Here is a 17307-nt window from a genome sequence, read left to right on the forward strand (position 1 = left end):
GAGGAGGAGGAGGCAGCGGCGGGCGGCGACAGCGCCGAGGCTGCGTCGAGCGCCGCGCAGGGAGAGGCCTCGAGCTCGGCGGAGGCGGCGGCGGAGGCGGACATGTGCGACGACGACTGCGATGACGACGATGACGATGGGGCCGCGGCGCATGAGGCGGAGGGGGCAGCCGCCGCGGAGGAGACGGAGCAGCAGGTGAGGGCGGCGTTGGCGGCAGCGGCGAGCAGCGGCAGCGGCGCTCTCGATAGCGCCGACGCCTCGGTCGCGGCGCTGAGCGCGAGGGAGGCGGCGGAGGCCGCGGCCCGAGACGTCGCTTCTCGACTCGAGGCTGAGGCGGCCGCCGCCGCCGCTCGGGCTCAGGAGGCGCGGGCTCGGGTCGAGGCGGAGGGGAAGGTGACGCAGGCGCTCGTCGACCATTACGTGGGCGTCGGCGAGCGGCTCAAGGTGATGGTGCGCGCGTATCAGGCGCGGACGGGGTGCTTGCCGACCAGGCAATCAGACATCGGCCCCGATTACGCGCGACTTTGCAACGAGTACAACTCCCTCAAGCGGAACCACGAGGGGCTGGCGCAGGCAGCCAAGCGGGCCAGGAGCGCTGGGTCGTGAGGTGTGGCCGGCAGCGGCTCGCGCGGGTGATTTTGAGTCGCGGAATCGCGGATCTCGGTCGCCGCGCGTCTCTGCGCAGAACCCTCTGGTAGTGCGGTATGGTCGGTGGTCGAGTCTGAGGGTACTGTTATGTGAATTGAGTGTTGTGTGGCGCCCGTCCGGACTCGTGGGGCTGCTGTGAGCCGCTTGGTTCAGCGTCTAAAGGCTTTAAAGGAACCTCGGCCCACCCCTACGGCTATCCCTTTGGCCTATACCTGCCGTGTGCGACCCCGGCCTCACCGTCTTTCGATATTGCTCGCACACCCACTCGTGCGCGCTCTTACACATGTGTCGTTCTCTTGATGTATGTATGTAGAAAGGTGAAGAACAGCCAGGCTCGGACTGGACACCAACGCGGTATGGGTGGACGCGAGACAGATGATGACGACACGCACGAGCGACACACAGACACAAACAAGCTCACAAGACACACAGCCAGCTGGCTGCCACACACCCTGAGTTGGCGTACACATAACTAAAGGCCACCTCCTCCCTCTTGAGGCGGCCAAGGCGGCATTGTAAATTCTTGTGTTGGCAGCTTCGACTGGGCGAGGCCGACGATGAGGCTGCCGCCAACCAGCGTCACCGCCGCCAAATCTCCGGCCGGCACCATCGACGAGCGCTACCTCTCCTTTTGCGTCGACCTCGGCATGATTGCGCAGCCCACGCGCTTTTGGAACCCGGACGGCTCCGGCGAGACGGTCGGTGAGCGGCCGCCCTTCGACTTCTCGCGGCCGCGCCTGCGCAGGCTGTGCGGCGCCCTCTCGCCGGCCTACCTGCGCGTCGGCGGCACCGAGGCGGACCGCGTCTACTACGCGCTGGAGCAGCGCGGGCCGCAGCCGCCGCCTCCCGCGCCGGCCGGGTACGGCACGGTCGTGACGGGCGGGCAGCTGATTGCGATGGGAGAGTTCGCGAGGGAGGCCGGGCTCGAGATCTCGCTCACGCTCAACGCCGGCTGGGGCAGCCGCGCCGGCAGCGCGCCGCGCCCCGACGGCTCCGCCGGTGCGTGGCGCCCGGACCAGGCCGTCGAACTGATGCGGTTTGCACTGCATCCTCCCGCACTCCTGCTCTTGTCCTATTCTACCACACGGGTTGACACACTAGGTTTGCCGAGGAGCACTCCATCCCGATCTCGGTCTACGAGCTAGGCAACGAGCCCAATGCGTGGCCGCTCTTCCACTCCCCGCCGCTGTTCGTCACTCCAGAGAGCTACACCGCTGACCTCGCCGCACTCGCCGCCGTCCGCGACGTCGAGGCGCCGGCTGCGCGGCTGTCCGGCCCAGGCACCGCCTTGTGGCGAGATTACCCGAGATTACCCGAGATTGCCCGAGATTACCCGAGATTACCCGAGATAACCCGAGATTAGCCGCGGCTGTCCGGCCCAGGCACCGCCTTGTGGCGAGATTAGCCGAGATTACCCGAGATTACCCGAGATTACCCGAGATTAGCCGCGGCTGTCCGGCCCAGGCACCGCCTTGTAGTTAGTATTTAATTGCTAGTTGATTCTTCCAGGCACCGCCTTTTGGCCGGCGATTGGGGAGGTGCCGACGCTGCTTCTGCCCTCTCTCCTCCGCCGCCGCCTCCCTCGCCTCGCCTCCTCCTTCCTTCCTCGCCTCGCCGCCGCTTCGGCGGCGGCGGAGGCGGGCGGCGCTCCCTCGCCATGCCGCGCGGACATCCTGTCGTGGCACTACTACCCTGCCCTCTCCGACCGCTCCCCCCTCGCCCGAGCCCACCCCGCCACCCCGCCCGCCGCCGCCCTCGCCGCCGCTGTCGCCGCCGCCGCAGCCGCAGCAGCAGCCACCGAGGCCGCGACGGCGCGAGCAGCGGCGTTTGCGGCGCTGGCCGCGGCTGCCGCCGCTGCGTCGGCGCTGCTCGCCGCCGTTTGGAGGCGGAGATTCGCCGAGATTCGCCGAGATGCGCCGAGGTCCTGCAGGCTGGTTTGTGCCTTGTGATTGGTTCGCTGAAGGGCGGCGGAGTGGCGCCTGCAGGCTGGTTGTGCCCGTGCGGCGGGGCATAACAATACTAATAATAGTAATAATAATAATAATAATGATAATGATAATCCTGCAGGCTGGTTGTGCCCGTGCGGCGGGGCATAACAATAATAATAATAATAGTAATAGTATAATAATAATAATAATGATAATCCTGCAGGCTGGTTGTGCCCGTGCGGCGGGGCATAACAATAATAATAATAATAGTAATAGTAATAATAATAATAGTAATAATAATGATAATCCTGCAGGCTGGTTGTGCCCGTGCGGCGGGGCATAACAATAATAATAATAATAGTAATAGTAATAATAATAATAGTAATAATAATAATAATAGTAATCCTGCAGGCTGGTTGTGCCCGTGCGGCGGGGCATAACAATAATAATAATAATAGTAATAGTAATAATAATAATAGTAATAATAATAATAATAGTAATCCTGCAGGCTGGTTGTGCCCGTGCGGCGGGGCATAACAATAATAATAATAATAGTAATAGTAATAATAATAATAGTAATAATAATAATAATAGTAATCCTGCAGGCTGGTTGTGCCCGTGCGGCGGGGCACGCTCCGCTCCCCGGACGTCCTCGACGTGAGCCGGCAGCTGGCGAGGGGGGTGAGGGGGGCGGCGGCATCGCTGGGCGAGGCGCGCGCAGACCGCATCTCGGCTCCTCTCGGCTGCTGCTCGGCTGCCTCTCGGCTCCTCTCGGCTGTAGCTCGGCTGCATCTCGGCTCCTCTCGGCTGCATCTCGGCTGCATCTCGGCTGCATCTCGGCTGTAGCTCGGCTGCATCTCGGCCCCTCTGTCGCTCTCGCTTATGCAAGGCGCGCGCCGCCGCCGCCGCCGCCCGCCCGGCGGCGACGGCGGCGGCGACGGCGGCGGCGTGCTCCCCGTCGTGCTGGCTGGGCGAGACTGGGTCTGCGCAGGTCGGGGGGCAGCCGGGCGTGTCTGGGTCTTGGGAGGCGGCTCTGTGTGTGTGTGTGGTTGTTGGCGGCTCGACCGCCGCTGTGAACAGCGCCTCTTCACACCTCTGGCTGCGACCAGGCGACTCTCTGGTGGCTCGACCAGCTCGGCCCTCTGCCATGCCGCGTGGTGCTGCGGCCGCTGCGCGAGTGCGTCGACGGACGAGCGTGGGGTGGCGTTGCTTTCTTTTAGGCGGGCTCGCCCTCGAGGGGACCGAGGTGCAGTGCCGGCAGGCGAGATGAGCCGAGATCAGCCGAGATCAGCCTGAGATGAGCCGAGATCAGCCTCGAGGAGCACGAGGTGCTGCACGTAGGCGAGACTGGCAGAGATGAGCCCGCTTGCTTGCCCGCTTGCTTGCCTGTCCCCTCCCTGCCTACCTGCGTCGCCCTGCTTGCCTGTGTTATCTGCCCCCTCCCCTCCCTTCCTCCCTTCCTTCCTCCCTTCCCCCCTTCCTCTCTTCCTCTCTTCCTCCCTGCCGGCCTGCCTTTCTTTCTCCGCTTCTCCCTCTCTGATCATCCGAGATCACCCCGAGATCACCCCGAGATCACCCCGAGATCACCCCGAGATCACCCGAGATCGCGCCTAGACCACCCGAGACCACCCGAGTCCACCCGAGATCACCCGAGATTGCGCCGAGGTCAGGCGCTTGCCGGCTCCGACTACGGTCTGCTCTCCGAGGAGACACTGCAGCCGACGCCAGACTACTGGGCGAGCCTGCTCTGGCGGCGGGGAGTTAAGAGTGAATGGTTCTGAGTGAGCAGTCATGAGTGAACAGGCGAGCCTGCTCTGGCGGCGGCTGATGGGCGGCACCGCTTTCGCCGTCGCGCTACCGCCAACCGCGCCGCGCTCGCTCCGCGCGCTGCCGCCGCTCGGCACGAGATTGCAATCTCCCGAGACCACCCGAGATTGCGCGAGGGCCTGTAGGCGCGTACTGCCACTCCGCCCGCGCCGCGCCGTCCGAGCCGCGCCGCCGCGCCTTTCTGCTCCTCAACTTGGGGGGCGAACCGCACTCTCTCCGCCTCTGCGTCGGAGGGCGCGGCGGAGGAGGAGGAGGAGGCGGAGGAGGCGGCGGCGGAGGAGGAGGAGGCCTTGCCGGCGAGGGCAGCGGCGGCGGCGATCGAGCAGTCGGAGGGGAGGGTGGCAGCGCCGTCAGCGGGACGCTGGCGCGCTTGGGCGGCGCCTCTTCACGCTCGCCGCTGCTTCTGTGTCGCAGGCGCCCCTTGCGAGGTCCTCGAGACGTGGCTGCTCGATGCGGCGTCGGCGGCGGCGACCACAGTCAGCGTCAACGGCGAGGATTGCGGCGGCGGCGGCGGACGGCCGAGATTAGCCGAGATCACCCGAGACTGGCCGAGGCTAGGCGAGGAGGCGGCGGTGGCATCGGACGGTACGCCGCCCAGTTTCTGCGCCGGCGAGGGCGGCGCGGGAGGGGTCGTCGAGGTGCCAGCGGGGGCGGCGCTGTTTGCGGTCTGCGCGGCGCTCGCGGCCTGACTCTGGCGCCTAGCCTAAGGGAGGGGAGAAGGGGGGGGCGGGAGAGGGTCTAGGCAATCTACTTGTACCCGGGTCCCAGATGCTCTTCATAAATAATAGGGGAAAACACTAAAACAAAAAAAGGCTGTGTGAATCGTGCGAGGTGCGTGTGCGACCCGCCTTTTGTTGTAAAATTCTGAGAAAAGTTTTGGACGCGTGGAACGTCGCGGCACGACCGGCGGCGCGCACCACACCTGCGAGGAGCACGCAAAGACGAAGACGCCGCGCACTGTCGGTGAGAAACTGGGCCTCAGGGCAACATGCCTGTTGAGGCTCACCCGCGCATGGCGCGGCACGCAAGTTCCCCCCCCCCCCCCCTCGCCTGTTCAGCGTGCGCCCGGGGAGCCCAGTCCGTGGCGGCTCGCTCCCCTTGCCGCCCTCCGCGCCGCCTTGCCGCCGCCTCCCTCCACCCCCTCCGCCCCCTCCGCTCCGCCACCGCAGCGGCCTTGCCTGTACCGTGCCATCGCCCATCCCCAGCTGCCGACGCAGAAAGGGGCGCCGCCGCGCTTGGCGCGCAAGCACGGGTTCTCGGGCGAGGAGGCGTTGTACCTCTCCCAGCGCAGAATCTCGACCAGTCCGACCCTCTGGGCCCGCAGCAGCGCGGCGGTTGGCCCGTCGTTTAGCCCTTTGCCGCTGCCTTTCACGTCGTCGAGCAACAGCGTCGCGCCGCAGGAGGCATGGCGCTGAAAGTCGACGATGTCCTGGTACGCTCCGCGGTCGGAGTGGTCGCCGTCCACGAGGATGATGTCGCACTTTGCGGGCGGCGACCAGGCGGGCAGCAGCGCGTGCGAGTCGCCTGTTATTCATTAAACATAGTCAAGTCGGAGTAGTTATTAATTAGGCGGGCAGCAGCGCGTGCCGCGGTGGAGGTCGAACCGCTCCCGGAAGAGGGTGGAGAGCAGGCCGAGGACGTCGTTTGAGTACGGCTGCCGCGCCTCGTCGAAGGAGTGCGCCACCAGGGTCGGGCTCGCGGTCAGCATGGCCGCCGTGCCGTGCCCGCCGTTGACACCCGTCTCGCAGTATGTCCTCGCCGACGGGTTCCGCCAGACGAGTTCCGAGTAGGCGAAGAGCTGCACCTTGCGCATGTAGCCGTACGGGTAGAGTGGCCAGCCCACCCCGCTGTGCGAGTGTATCATCGAGTCGAGCACATTCCTGATGCGGTGGCTGGTGGCGGTGGCGTGGCGGCGGCAGTGTGTGGCGCTGGAGTCTACTACGCAGCCTCGCTGTGTGTCGTGGTCGTGTGTGTGCGCGCGTGTGAGAGTGGCACCATAACGTGTAGACGGAGCCGATAAACTCGGGGAACGTTGCCGGTTGGAAGCGCGGGGTCGGCACGCGAACCGACTCGTTGAGGAAGGGAAGAGCGGGATCACTCATGCCCGTCATGGCTGTATCGCAGGCTGTGCCGGCTGGCTCCGCCTCCTTCCAGCAGACACTGATAGAGCAGCAGCAGGCAGCCGAGCCGGCGAGTCGCGCCAGCGCTGTGCTGGAACACACAGAGTTACAACGCCCGCCAAAAAAGAAAAACCAAAATCGTGCAAAAAAGAAAGGAAGGTTGGGCGTTTTTTATGCAAACATGCAAACGGGACGGCCTGCGCACCTCTAACTATAAGAAGTGTAGCCCACCTTTTGGTGTAACACAAATGAGAAGAGTTGAATGTAAGTGCTCCAAGTGCATGTGCAGCGTGGCTCTGCGCGCTGCTCCGCGCTGCCCTTCCAGATCGAGGAGATGGCGCAGGCGCCACACACCAAACCCTACCTTGAAGAGCATTGCACGCATATTCCAGCGAGGGTGTAAGGTTTCGGGGCTAGCGCCGCCGTTGCCACCACACCTTGCCTATGGAGATATCCACCCTTGCCCTTCTACCGCAGGCGGTCGCCGCGCCCCTCCTCATCACCGAGCCAGGCGCGAAGTACACCTCGCAACACCTGCCCACGGGGGGCCACCTTGGCGCGGATGACTCTGCCGACCCTCAAGCGTGAGATGCCGCCGAATAGGGACGCATTGGACCGACTGGCCGTTGGCTAAGCGGGCGCAGCTGAGCAGAAGGAGCCGTGTGCTGGTGCAGCCGGGCAAGCATGGCGGTTGCTGCGAGGGCAAGCTCTGCACGCTTGATTGCGACGCGCAGTCGCCCCGGCTGCAGAGGGCTCGCCCGCTGTGCGGCGGCTGTCTCTTCTACCGCGGTCATTGCGTGCGCAAGTGGTTGCCGTGCATGGGGAACTGGATGTCGTGAAAGCACAAAGATTGTGCCGCATGACGTGCGCGGGCCCGCGCGGACCTCGCGCGGTGTTTTCTTGTTTGTTTTGGCCCACGTTTCATTATAGACGCTTAAGTGCTACGCTGCCTACAACAGAATCGCAGATCTCTCTCTCTCTCTCTCTCTCTCCAGATCTGTCACGCCGCGGGGCCCTGTCCCGTGTGCGTTAGCCTCTTGAACAGGTGCGTTGCCCAGCTACCTACGGCCCTAGAGCTCCTCCTTTGTGCCAAGTTGCGTGCCGTTGTGCCGGCTGTCGTTGTCCGGCTCGGCGTCGTTGACATCGTCCAAGCGGAGGACAAATGCGTCCCATCCCTCCTCTGCAAGCCGCCGTGCGTGATCTACTTCCACCATGCTCTCTTGAGCCAGCAGCAGGCGCGCCGAGTCGCGCAGACCCTCAACCTTTGTTGACTTCCGGCCGAGACCTGCGTGGGCGATGCGAAGCGCCTCTTGGACTATGAGGTGCAGCGGCGTGATCAAGGCGGCGCCATTGCTGTGCGTCGCCACTCGCCCGGCCACATCCGCTCCGGCCGCGAGCAGCGACTCCACAAAATCGGCACGACCGTTGAAGGCGGCGCAGTGCAGAGCGCTCACGCCGACGCCAATGCCGCTCACGTACGCGGTCTCGCGCGCAATCGAGACGCCCTTCGAGGTCGCGAGCTCGAGGAGCGAAATCACCCTCTTCCCCTCAAAATTCGTGTTTTTGCAAACTCGCTGGAGTATCCACCGGCCCGCCTCCTCCGTCTCTGACTTATCGGCGAGCGTCCAGCCTCGGTCTGGGACGCGAACCCTCGTGGTCCACTCGCCCTCACCGGCAAAGTGAGCGTTCGGGTCGTCGTGCTCCTCGTCTGCCGAAATTAGGGCGCTGAGCAGGAGAATCGACGCAACGCAGCGCATCAGGCGAATGGGGCCAGCGTGTTTGGTAAAATGAACTCGGGGGCAGGACGCGGCACAAACGGGGCACGCCGTCAGTCAGCGTGTCAAGAGCCGACGGCGGATGGGCTCCAAAAAAAGAATTTACCGCAACACTGAAAGAAATGCACAGTTAAGGCAGCGCGCTGCGGGAAACTCGACGCACGATTCCATACCCCGACACGAAAGGAAAGGATTTTTTAAGCTTAGCCTTCGATGTTATGAAAACATTTTTTACGTGCCAGCAATAAATAAAACCAGCCACGCGGACGCCCCCGGTCAAAAGAGTCTGCTATCGGCACATCTCCGCGAGCCTCCCCTGGATGACGGCCTCGGCTTCGCTCACCATCCCGCGCACGAGCTCGTCGCACGTCGGCACCGACTCGATCAGGCCCATGACCGGCCCGCACGACCACACCGAGGACTGCGCGTCGCCCGTCTCCTGGAAGCTTGCGCGGTAGTTTTCGCCCTTGACAATGTGGTAGATCTTGTCGATCTGCCCCGGGTGCTCCGCCTCGATGCGCAGCACCTACGAAAAAGAAGCACGCCGGGTTCTCTCATTTGTAGGCGCCGAGGGAGCCTCGGTGCGCCGCACCTCGTCCGACGCCGCGTTCTTGTACACGCGCTCCGTGTTCTTCAGGCTGCGCATCACGAGCTGCGTCGAGTTCTCGTCTCCCGCCACCAGCGCCTTCTTGATGTTGTCGTGGATTGGCGCCTCGGCCGTCGCCATGAAGCGCGTGCCGAGGTTGACACCCTCCGCACCTGAAAAACAAAGCTCTCCCCACTCGGGGGGAAAAGAAATACGGCCGGCCGGTTGACCCTCACGGCGCCCATTGCGAGGCAGGCCGCCAGCTGCTTGCCGTCCCCCACACCGCCGCTCGTCACATACGGGACCGAGAGCCTACGGGACATCTCCAGGACATGTCGATCGGACACGTGTCGTGGACGCGGCTGGTCACGCGGAGAAGGGAGCGCTTGCGCGCGGCGATCGGCTGCAGGAGGAAGTTGCCGACGTCTGTCTCGCCTGGGTGGCCGGCGCAGTCGAACCCGTCCAGCGAGATCATGTCGCAGCCCATCGCCTGCAGGAAGAGTCCAGGAAAGGTCTAGGAAAGGTCTAGGAGAGGTCCGCCCAGCGAGATCATGCCGCAGCCCGTCGCCTGCGCCTTGAGCGCGTGGCGAATGGTGGTGCACTTGTGGATGATGCACACGTCTGGATTGCCCGCCTCGAGCAGCAGGGCCAGGGTCAGGGTCGGGGCAGGGCCAGGGACAGAAACATCTTCCGGGTCCGGGTCAGAGTGTGGAGTCCGCTCTCGCCTTGAGCAGCTCCCACAGCTCGGCGCACTTTGGCGATCCCGCAGTCTCGACCATCGGCACCTGCGCGAGCGGGCGAGAGGAGTGGGCACGTGGAGGAGATGAGTGCTGCCGCTCTGACTTTGGCTACGACGTGCCACCTTCTCGTCGAGCAGCACCTGGACGATTGCCGGGTAGTCGGGCGAGTTGAGCTGTGGCAGTACAGTCAGGTTCACTCCGATCGGCGTGTCGGGTGATCGAAGCAGCGAGCGCGTCTTCTGAATCTCGCTCCTCAACGCCTCGGCATTCGGCTGCGTCAACGCCGTAATGACACCGATGGCGCCGGCATTAGACACGGCGGCCGCGAGGGGCGCGTAGCCCACATAGTGCATGCCACCTTGAATGATTGGGTGCTGGATGCCGAGGCGTTGCGTGAGCTTGGTGGTGAGCGGCATGTGTGGGACTCGAGCACCTGGGTTCCAACTTTTTGCGGGGTATGGTATGGTATATCGCGGCCCAAAGGGTGGGGGGGTATGGTCCTGACCGCCCATCCCCGGTCTCCGGGAGGCTGGGTCTGTCAGCAGGCGGGGGGGGGTATGGTCTCGAGGTGGGTTGCGCGAGAGTACCATACCATACCCCGCAAAAAGTCCGAACCCTGGCTAGATCAACTCCTGGGTTCGGACTTTTTTTTTTAGCGAATGGTGCGGTTCACGCCTCGCACAACAGAGAGAGAGATGCGCTCTGCATGGAGCATGGTGGGACATGACACATGTGCATCGCGCGCCTTGCGGGGGGGGGGGAAAGAACCTTTTAGCGCCATCGCCATGGATTTTGAGTTGTTTGGCACTCGGGATTTTGTCAGATCGGCGTGTCCCTCACAACCTGCAATACCAAACAACTCTAACACTCACACGTAATGCTAAAAATCTCTCTCTCTCTCAACCTGCCCGAAAAAAAGGGACGTCCGCCGCAATTCGGACAATGCTCTTTCCCACGCCCGCCACATGACGCCCACCGCCGCCGCGTCGGTCGGCGCGCGCCGACGCCGACCATCACCACCGACCGACGGCTCGCACGGCCGTGCGGTGAGCAAAAATTTGGGTCGCTGCGCGCCTGCCGGATGCTCTGCGACGTCTGGACGCTCGCCAGAAACGCCAGGAAGCTTGCCTTCCACCCCTGGGCCCGAGGGCGAACGGCAGTGGTCGGCAGCCTCTGCGACGCTCCGATCGGCTCCTCGACCTCATCGCCTGCGACGAGCCAGCATGGCTCGTCGCTCGACGGCAGCCTGCCCAGTATGCTCTTGGCATTCTGTACAGCCTCGCCAGGCTCTCTGAGACGGCCTGCAGGGCCGGCGCGGACCGCCTCGGGCGCGATGGCCCTCCTCAGTACCTACCTCTTCGATGCCTGTCGGCTCTCCAATCTCGTCGCCGGCGGCAGGCCCGCATGGCGCGCTGCTCGATGGCAGCCTGCTCAGTACGCCTTGGACAGTGACTTCTGCCTCGCTGCTCTTCCTGCAGCCGCCTCCGGGACCGGCGCCAGCCGCCTCGCCTCGCCAGTGCTGTCTACGCCTGCGACACGCGTGTCGGCTCGCCGCCCGCGTCGCCCGCGGCGGGCCCGCATGGCGCGCCGCTCGGCGGGAGCGTGCCCAGCAGGCTGTGCAGGGCAGCCTGCCTCACTCAGGGCGCCGCCGCCGCTGCGCGGGGCCGCCACCGGCGCTGCTGCCGTGAACACTGCCGCCGTGTACGTCACCATCGCCTCTCTTCGTCGCCGATCTCGCCGACGCCGCTCGCCGCTCGCCGCTCGCCGCCGCCCTGCCCTGCCCTGCCCAGCTCTCGCACAAACAAACCAACACACACACACACAACACACACACACATTTACACACACACACAACACACCCTGCCCTCACTCGAGCGCCCCGCGCCCTCCCGCCCCACGCCCTGCGCCTCACGCCTCGCGTCCCACGCACGCCCCGCGCCCCGCGCCCCCACGCCCCTCACCTTGCGCCTCACGCCTCCCTCCCACCCTCTCAGGCATTTCTTCTCCCTGCTGCTCGCCGACTCCTCCTCCCCCCGCATGACCGACGACTACCCGACCTTCGGCGACTCCTCCCTCTTCGGCGCCAACGTCTACTACCCGTTCGCGGCCCGGTGAGGGGCGGGAGCGCAGCCATTCCAACGGCTGGGAAAATTTCTGAACGGCCGTGCATGCGTCTGCATGCCGGACAACTAAGAAGGTCCCTCGCTCCCGCTCCTCTCTCGGAAGACGCGCGCCGGCCTGGGGGACTCGCTTGCGATCCCGTTCCAGCCAGAGGCCGCGTGAGGCGTGTGGGACGGTGCACGCTGGGGCTCGGCCCCGAGTGCGCTGGCCTCGCGTCTCGAGGGGAGGGCGGCTCGTAACTGAGGTCCGCCTGCGGAGACAGTCGTCCTCCCCTCAACCCGGCGTGAGGGGCGGGAGAGCGCAGCCATTCCAGCGGCCGGGAAAGTTTCTGAACGGCCGTGCATGCGCCTGCATGCCGGCTTACTAAGGAGGTCCCTCGCTCCCGCCCCTCTCCCGGAAGACGCGCGCCGGCCCGGGTGACTCGCTTGCGAGGTAGATCCCGTTCCGGCCAGAGGCCGCGTGACCACCACGGGGACGGCTGGTCGAAGGAGGAGAGGTCATCCGGATGTGGGCGGGACGCCCCCGGGCACCTGGTTGCTCTCCTCTTCCAGAGTCCCTCCCGACGGGGACCGGTCTTGGGCCATTCCAACGGCCAGGCCGCTCGCTTAAGGCTGATTGGCTAGACGAGCGGCCTACCTCCAACGGGGCGGTCCGGGAACGCGTGGAACCTGCCCACCTCGGTGGGAGGTGGTTTGGCGCCGACGGACTGCCCTCTCCACCACCCTCGCCCAGGGATCTACAACGCTGTCTCAAGGTCCGACAGGTTCGGCACCGGGCACCGCCTCGGTATACAAAATGCGCCTGCGGGCGGACCCTCACAGATCACCTGCCCAGACCACGACAGCACGAAGAAAAAGAATTGGCGAAGCGAGAGCTAGGGTTGGAGTAGGTAGGTAGAAAGGTGAAGAACAGCCAGGCTCGGACTGGACACCAACGCGGTATGGGTGGACGCCGCAGCGGTTTTTTCTTCTCTCGTCGCCTCATGTCAGCGCGCGCGGCGCAGGGCGAGGGGTCGAAGCGGGCGCAGGCGGCGGGCCGCAAGGTGGCCGAGAATGTGGTCGAGAAGGTCGAGGTGAAGCGCTACTGGCCGGGCAAGGCGCCGAGTTGGGCCGGGGCAGCAGGCGAGGAGGAGGAGAGCGAGGCGGGCTCGTTCTTGGGCGGGGGCGGAGCGGCCGGCGTCGCGGGATCGGGCGCGCCTGGCGCGTCAGGCGCCGGCGCCTCCTCCTCCTCGGACCGCAGGATGCAGCGGCTAGCGGGCGTCGTCGAGGGCGGGTCGTCTGATCGGCGGCGGCGGGCGCGCGCGGCCGTGGTGGAGGGGAGCGGCGGCGAGGGGAGCGACGGGGGCGAGAGCGCGGACGAGGCCGACGTGCGCCGCCGCCGCCGGCCCGCCGCCGCCGCCGCCGTCGTTGAGTCCGGTGGCGGCGGTAGCAGAGGCGGCGGAGGCGGCGGCGGCAGCGAAGAGGAGGAGGAGGACGAGGAGGCGGAGATCGAGGCGAGGCGCGAGCGGCTGCTGGCGATGCGGCGGCGGCGGGCGGCGGAGGAGGCGGAGGCTGCCGCCGCCGAGGACGACGACGACGATGACGACGACGACGAGGCAGGCGGCGGCGGCGGCGGCGGCGGCGGCGGGGGAGAGGAGGAGAGCAGCGAGTACGAGACAGAGGACGAGTCGGAGGAGGAGGGTGCGCCGCGCGTGCTGATGAAGCCCGTCTTCATCGGCGCCGGAATGCGCGACACCATCGCCGAGCGCGACGCGAGGAGCGCCGGGGGGAGGGGGGGGGGGGGGGGGCTGCTGCAGAGGGAGGGCGAGGCTTAACTCTGTGCCGCCCCGCCCGCAGGATCGCCGAGGAGGAGGAGGCGAAGGCGAAGCGCGAGGCGCGCGTCGCCGAGCGGGCCGACGAGTCCCGCCAGCTGCTGGTGCAGATCGTCCAGCAGGAGGAGGCGGGGCCGAGTCAGCCAGTCGACAAGTCAGAGTTTGAGGCGCCGCCAGACGACGACGACGAGGCGGATGAGCTGGAGCAGTTCGAGCGGTGGAAGGTGCGAGATGTGAATGAGCGGTTGATGAATGAGATGTGAATGAGCGATGAATGAAAGGTGAGTGACTAACCGATGATGTTCGAGCGATGGTAGGTGCGAGAGCTGCGGCGCGTGAAGCGCGAGCGGGAGGAGGCGCGCAAGGAGGAGGCGGACAAGGCGGAGATCGAGCGGCGGCGCAAGCTGACTGACGCGGAGAGGGCGGCGGAGGACGAGGAGTTCAACCAGGGCCGTGCGGGGCACGGGCAGGAGAAGGAGCAGTGGAAGTTCCTGCAGCGGTACTACCACAAGGGCGCCTACTTCCAGGACGAGGACGAGACGGGCAATGCAAAGATGGGGCCAGTCATGTCGCAGGACTTTGGCGCGGCGACCGGGCGCGACGCTGTCGGAGACAAGGCGGCGATGCCGGCGCCGATGCAGGTCAAGAACTTCGGCCACCGAGGCGCCGTCAAGTGGACGCACCTCTCCGCCGAGGACACCTCCTCAAAGGCGCGAGAGCGAGCCGCCGAGAGCGAGACGCGAGAGCGAGCGAGCGGGCTCCTCCCCCCCCTCCCCCCCTCTCCACCCCCGCCCCCCCCCTCCTCTCGCCCACAAAGCGCTCCCTCGGCCCAGGACGCCCTCTGGGCGGCCGACCGCGGCCTCGCCGGCAAGTACAAGCAGCGGATGGCCGGCGTCAAGGCGTCGAACGACTTCGAGCGCCCGGCAAAGCGGAAGAAGCCCGCAGGGCTCTGAGACGGCTGTCGGTGGGCGCCTTGGGTCTTGCTGGGCCCAGGTTGGGCCTCTCGCTCCCTGAGGCCCCACGTCGAGGTCGCTCGCTGTGTCAATAGTGTTGTACCGACAAGCTTGCATAGATTTAATTTAGCAGACAGTCGAGGGAGGGCGGCGCCCGTGGTTGTAGCGTCCTGCAATTGCCACAAAAGGCAACAACAAAAAACTGAGGCTCAAACTGCAGGATCCCCGAGGGCGATAGAGCCGAATCCAGCTGATTTTGTGTGAGTGCCATGTCTTATCTCGCCCACCTCCGCTCGGCCGCCGCAGCACTCCAGGCGTCGTCGCCGTCCTCCATCGATGAGGATGATCTGCGTGCCGCGATCACTCTGCACGAGCAAATCGGCGCACGCCTCCAGAGCATCACACTCACCACTTCTCCCGCCACCGCCGCCGCCTCTCCTGCTCAGCCCGTCTGCTTCGAGCTCGCCGATCTGCCGCCGGAGATGATCGTGCGCATCGCCGTCTTGTTGCCAACCGTGAAGGACGTGGCACACCTTGCCTGCACGTGCCGCCTGTTCTACGGCCCGCCGCATTCCTCACCGCCTCGCACGGTTTTCGAGGAGGCCATGCGTGAGCGGACGAGCGTGCGTGGAGGCACAGTGCCACTGCCGACGGGCTATCTGCCCCACATCATCGAACGGGGGCTGCGCGCAGGCGAGTCGATGGCGCAGGCGCTCTGCTGGGGCGAACGGCGCGACCTGTTTCAGCGCCAGCGCCAGATTGTGGCGGGAGGCACTCGCAGCAGTGCATTCATCGATGCGGAAGGGAGGCTGCTCACGTGCGGCGATCAGACGCCACCAACCCAACACGCAGAGCAGCATTTCAGGGGAGCTATGCTGGGCCATGGGGCTCAGGCCATCGTGGTGCCAGTGCCGACAGTGGTGCCAGGGCTCGCTGCTACGATTGTCCGCAGCGTCTCGGTGTCGGATACGCACCATCTGGTGCTCGGCGAGGCTGGCGAGGTCTATTCGTTCGGCCTGGGCAGCGGCGGGCCGCTCGGGCATGGCAATCAGGATGATGTTTTCGAGCCGCGGCTTGTCGAGGCGCTGCAAGGGGTTAGGGTGGTTGCAGTTGCTGCGGGAGGCGAAGCTTACCAGGGCGCCCGCAGCCTAATGCTGAGTGACACGGGAGATGTCTACTCGTGCGGCAGCGGTTGGGAGCATGTTCTGGTGCCTCCGGGCGGCAGACTTGTGAGCAGACTTGTGGCTTTCACAGACGAGGACACTCCCCCGGAATGGGATCGTGCGCGCGGGACTCCGCGAGTCATCCCCGCACTGCAAGGCGTGAAGGCGATTGCGGTGTCGGCGGGAGCAGAGCACAGCCTAGTGCTGAGCGAGGCGGGGGAGGTGTACTCGTGGGGCAGCAGCTCGGAGGGCAAGCTTGGGCATGGCGATTGCGAGTACAATGACGCGACATGGTGCTGCCACGCTCCGCGCGTGATCCGAGCTTTGCAAGGCGTGAGGGTGGTCGCCGTGTCGGCGGGCCAAAACCACTCCCTAGTGCTCAGTGAGGCGGGAGAGGTGCTCTCCTTCGGCTGTGGCGGGAGTGGACGCGGAGAGTTCTACGGCATGCTCGGGCACGGCGAGGACGAGCACGACCATTTCACGCCGCGGCTCATCGAGGCGCTTCGAGGAGTGAGGATAGTTGCGGTGTCTGCGGGAGGCACTCACAGCCTCTGCCTGAGTGAGGCGGGAACGGTCTACTCGTTTGGCTCGGGCTACGACGGCCAGCTTGGGCATGGCGATTGCCACAGCCAGCTTACGCCGCGAGTCATAGAGGGGCTCCAAGGGGTGGTGAGGGTGGTGGGGATAGCCGCAGGTCAAGGTGACTATGCGGAGACCAGCTTTGCCGTGAGTGAGGAGGGCGATGTGTATGGTTGGGGTGAGTGGAAGGGTGGCGAGAGCCGGCCGTGTCTTGTGCCTGGTGGCGAGGAGAGCCGGCAGATGCAATCCGGGCCATACCCCACGGCGTGCTTGATGGTCCCGCTGCAGTATCCGAATTTGCGACTGTCCACAGCGTGAGTTCTTCTCAGGTGTAGAATTTCCTTTGGGCTAGTGCCATTTCACTCTGACACGCTAATCTTGAAAACGTCTCCAACGGAGCTCCGTGTTGCTTCCAGCGCCCTCCCCCGCGCTCCCTGCGGCCATGGCCGATGATCCTAGTATGAGAGGTCATCTGGCTACCGCGAGAGCGACCCAACTCGTCGACATCGTCCGATGATTGTGCCTCAAAGTCAGCCTCCGGAGGCTATCGTGGGGTCGAGCCGGCAGTAGCCGTGACATGTGGTTCCACCACCCCTCGTAGGCTTTGCCTCTGATCGCCACCGTTCCCAGGCTGCCTAATGGGATGGAAAGGAAGGCTCGGCGAGCGTATAGAAGCTTGCTCGACCTCGTCGTGGCAACCTGCACGGCAGCGCTGGCAGGCGATATGAGCGTCGTGCCACCTGACCCGAGACGGGTCGCAGGCGTCGTACCGAGCGCGTCGAGACCGTGTCCTGATGTGATCTGCACGGGTGAGTCACGTCGGCGTCAAAGGAGCGACTCGCGACCTGTCAGAGCTTGATCTCCGATCTCAGCGGCGTCGAGTCATCTCCGGCGCGCGACAAAGGTACATCCACAGGACGCGAGAAAGGCAAGCTTCGAAACCCGACACAGGGTACCGGACAAGCCCCGCCCCAAAAACCAGAGCCAGCCCAAAAAACAAGAGACAAAGGTCGGTCCGGCCACTGAACCTACACCCTGTGACGCGCTAAGGGGAAAC

At 65.2% G+C, this 17307-nt stretch overlaps 6 protein-coding genes across 6 annotated transcripts; 3 read left to right on the top strand and 3 right to left on the bottom strand.

Moving 5' to 3' along the window:
- Window positions 1-1205: 1205 nt before the first annotated feature.
- Window positions 1206-5092, top strand: EMIHUDRAFT_464749 (hypothetical protein; the record flags this gene model as incomplete). Its single annotated transcript, XM_005765575.1, has 12 exons — window positions 1206-1684; window positions 1750-1938; window positions 2716-2728; window positions 2988-3097; window positions 3182-3287; window positions 3466-3567; window positions 3686-3713; window positions 3797-3837; window positions 4247-4312; window positions 4380-4458; window positions 4529-4741; window positions 4818-5092. 12 exons carry the CDS (start codon window positions 1206-1208, stop codon window positions 5090-5092), a joined length of 1701 nt encoding a protein of 566 aa, XP_005765632.1.
- A 491-nt stretch (window positions 5093-5583) lies between these two features.
- EMIHUDRAFT_464750 (hypothetical protein) lies at window positions 5584-6614 on the bottom strand (the record flags this gene model as incomplete). The annotated part of the gene is made up of 3 exons (XM_005765576.1): window positions 6399-6614; window positions 5991-6283; window positions 5584-5927 (listed from the first exon to the last, which is right to left on the bottom strand). Coding segments are annotated over exons 1-3 (753 nt in total), but the record flags the coding sequence as incomplete, so codon positions are not given.
- A 910-nt stretch (window positions 6615-7524) lies between these two features.
- Window positions 7525-8371, bottom strand: EMIHUDRAFT_357121 (hypothetical protein). The gene has a single exon (XM_005765577.1). It carries the CDS (start codon window positions 8278-8280, stop codon window positions 7594-7596), a length of 687 nt encoding a protein of 228 aa, XP_005765634.1. The 5' UTR covers window positions 8281-8371; the 3' UTR covers window positions 7525-7593.
- Window positions 8372-8524: 153 nt separating this feature from the next.
- On the bottom strand, window positions 8525-10040 carry EMIHUDRAFT_452061 (hypothetical protein; the record flags this gene model as incomplete). Its single annotated transcript, XM_005765578.1, has 7 exons — window positions 8525-8824; window positions 8891-9057; window positions 9126-9196; window positions 9271-9374; window positions 9453-9518; window positions 9610-9669; window positions 9747-10040. 7 exons carry the CDS (start codon window positions 10038-10040, stop codon window positions 8588-8590), a joined length of 999 nt encoding a protein of 332 aa, XP_005765635.1. The 3' UTR covers window positions 8525-8587.
- A 2687-nt stretch (window positions 10041-12727) lies between these two features.
- On the top strand, window positions 12728-14641 carry EMIHUDRAFT_452062 (hypothetical protein; the record flags this gene model as incomplete). The annotated part of the gene is made up of 4 exons (XM_005765579.1): window positions 12728-13017; window positions 13581-13779; window positions 13873-14196; window positions 14389-14641. 4 exons carry the CDS (start codon window positions 12728-12730, stop codon window positions 14506-14508), a joined length of 933 nt encoding a protein of 310 aa, XP_005765636.1. The 3' UTR covers window positions 14509-14641.
- Window positions 14642-15659: 1018 nt separating this feature from the next.
- Window positions 15660-16568, top strand: EMIHUDRAFT_66872 (hypothetical protein; the record flags this gene model as incomplete). Its single annotated transcript, XM_005765580.1, has 1 exon — window positions 15660-16568. One exon carries the CDS (start codon window positions 15660-15662, stop codon window positions 16566-16568), a length of 909 nt encoding a protein of 302 aa, XP_005765637.1.
- Window positions 16569-17307: the final 739 nt, after the last annotated feature.

This window comes from Emiliania huxleyi (genome assembly GCF_000372725.1).
Source record: "Emiliania huxleyi CCMP1516 unplaced genomic scaffold EMIHUscaffold_55, whole genome shotgun sequence".
In the NCBI taxonomy this organism is placed as follows: Eukaryota; Haptophyta; order Isochrysidales; family Noelaerhabdaceae; genus Emiliania; species Emiliania huxleyi.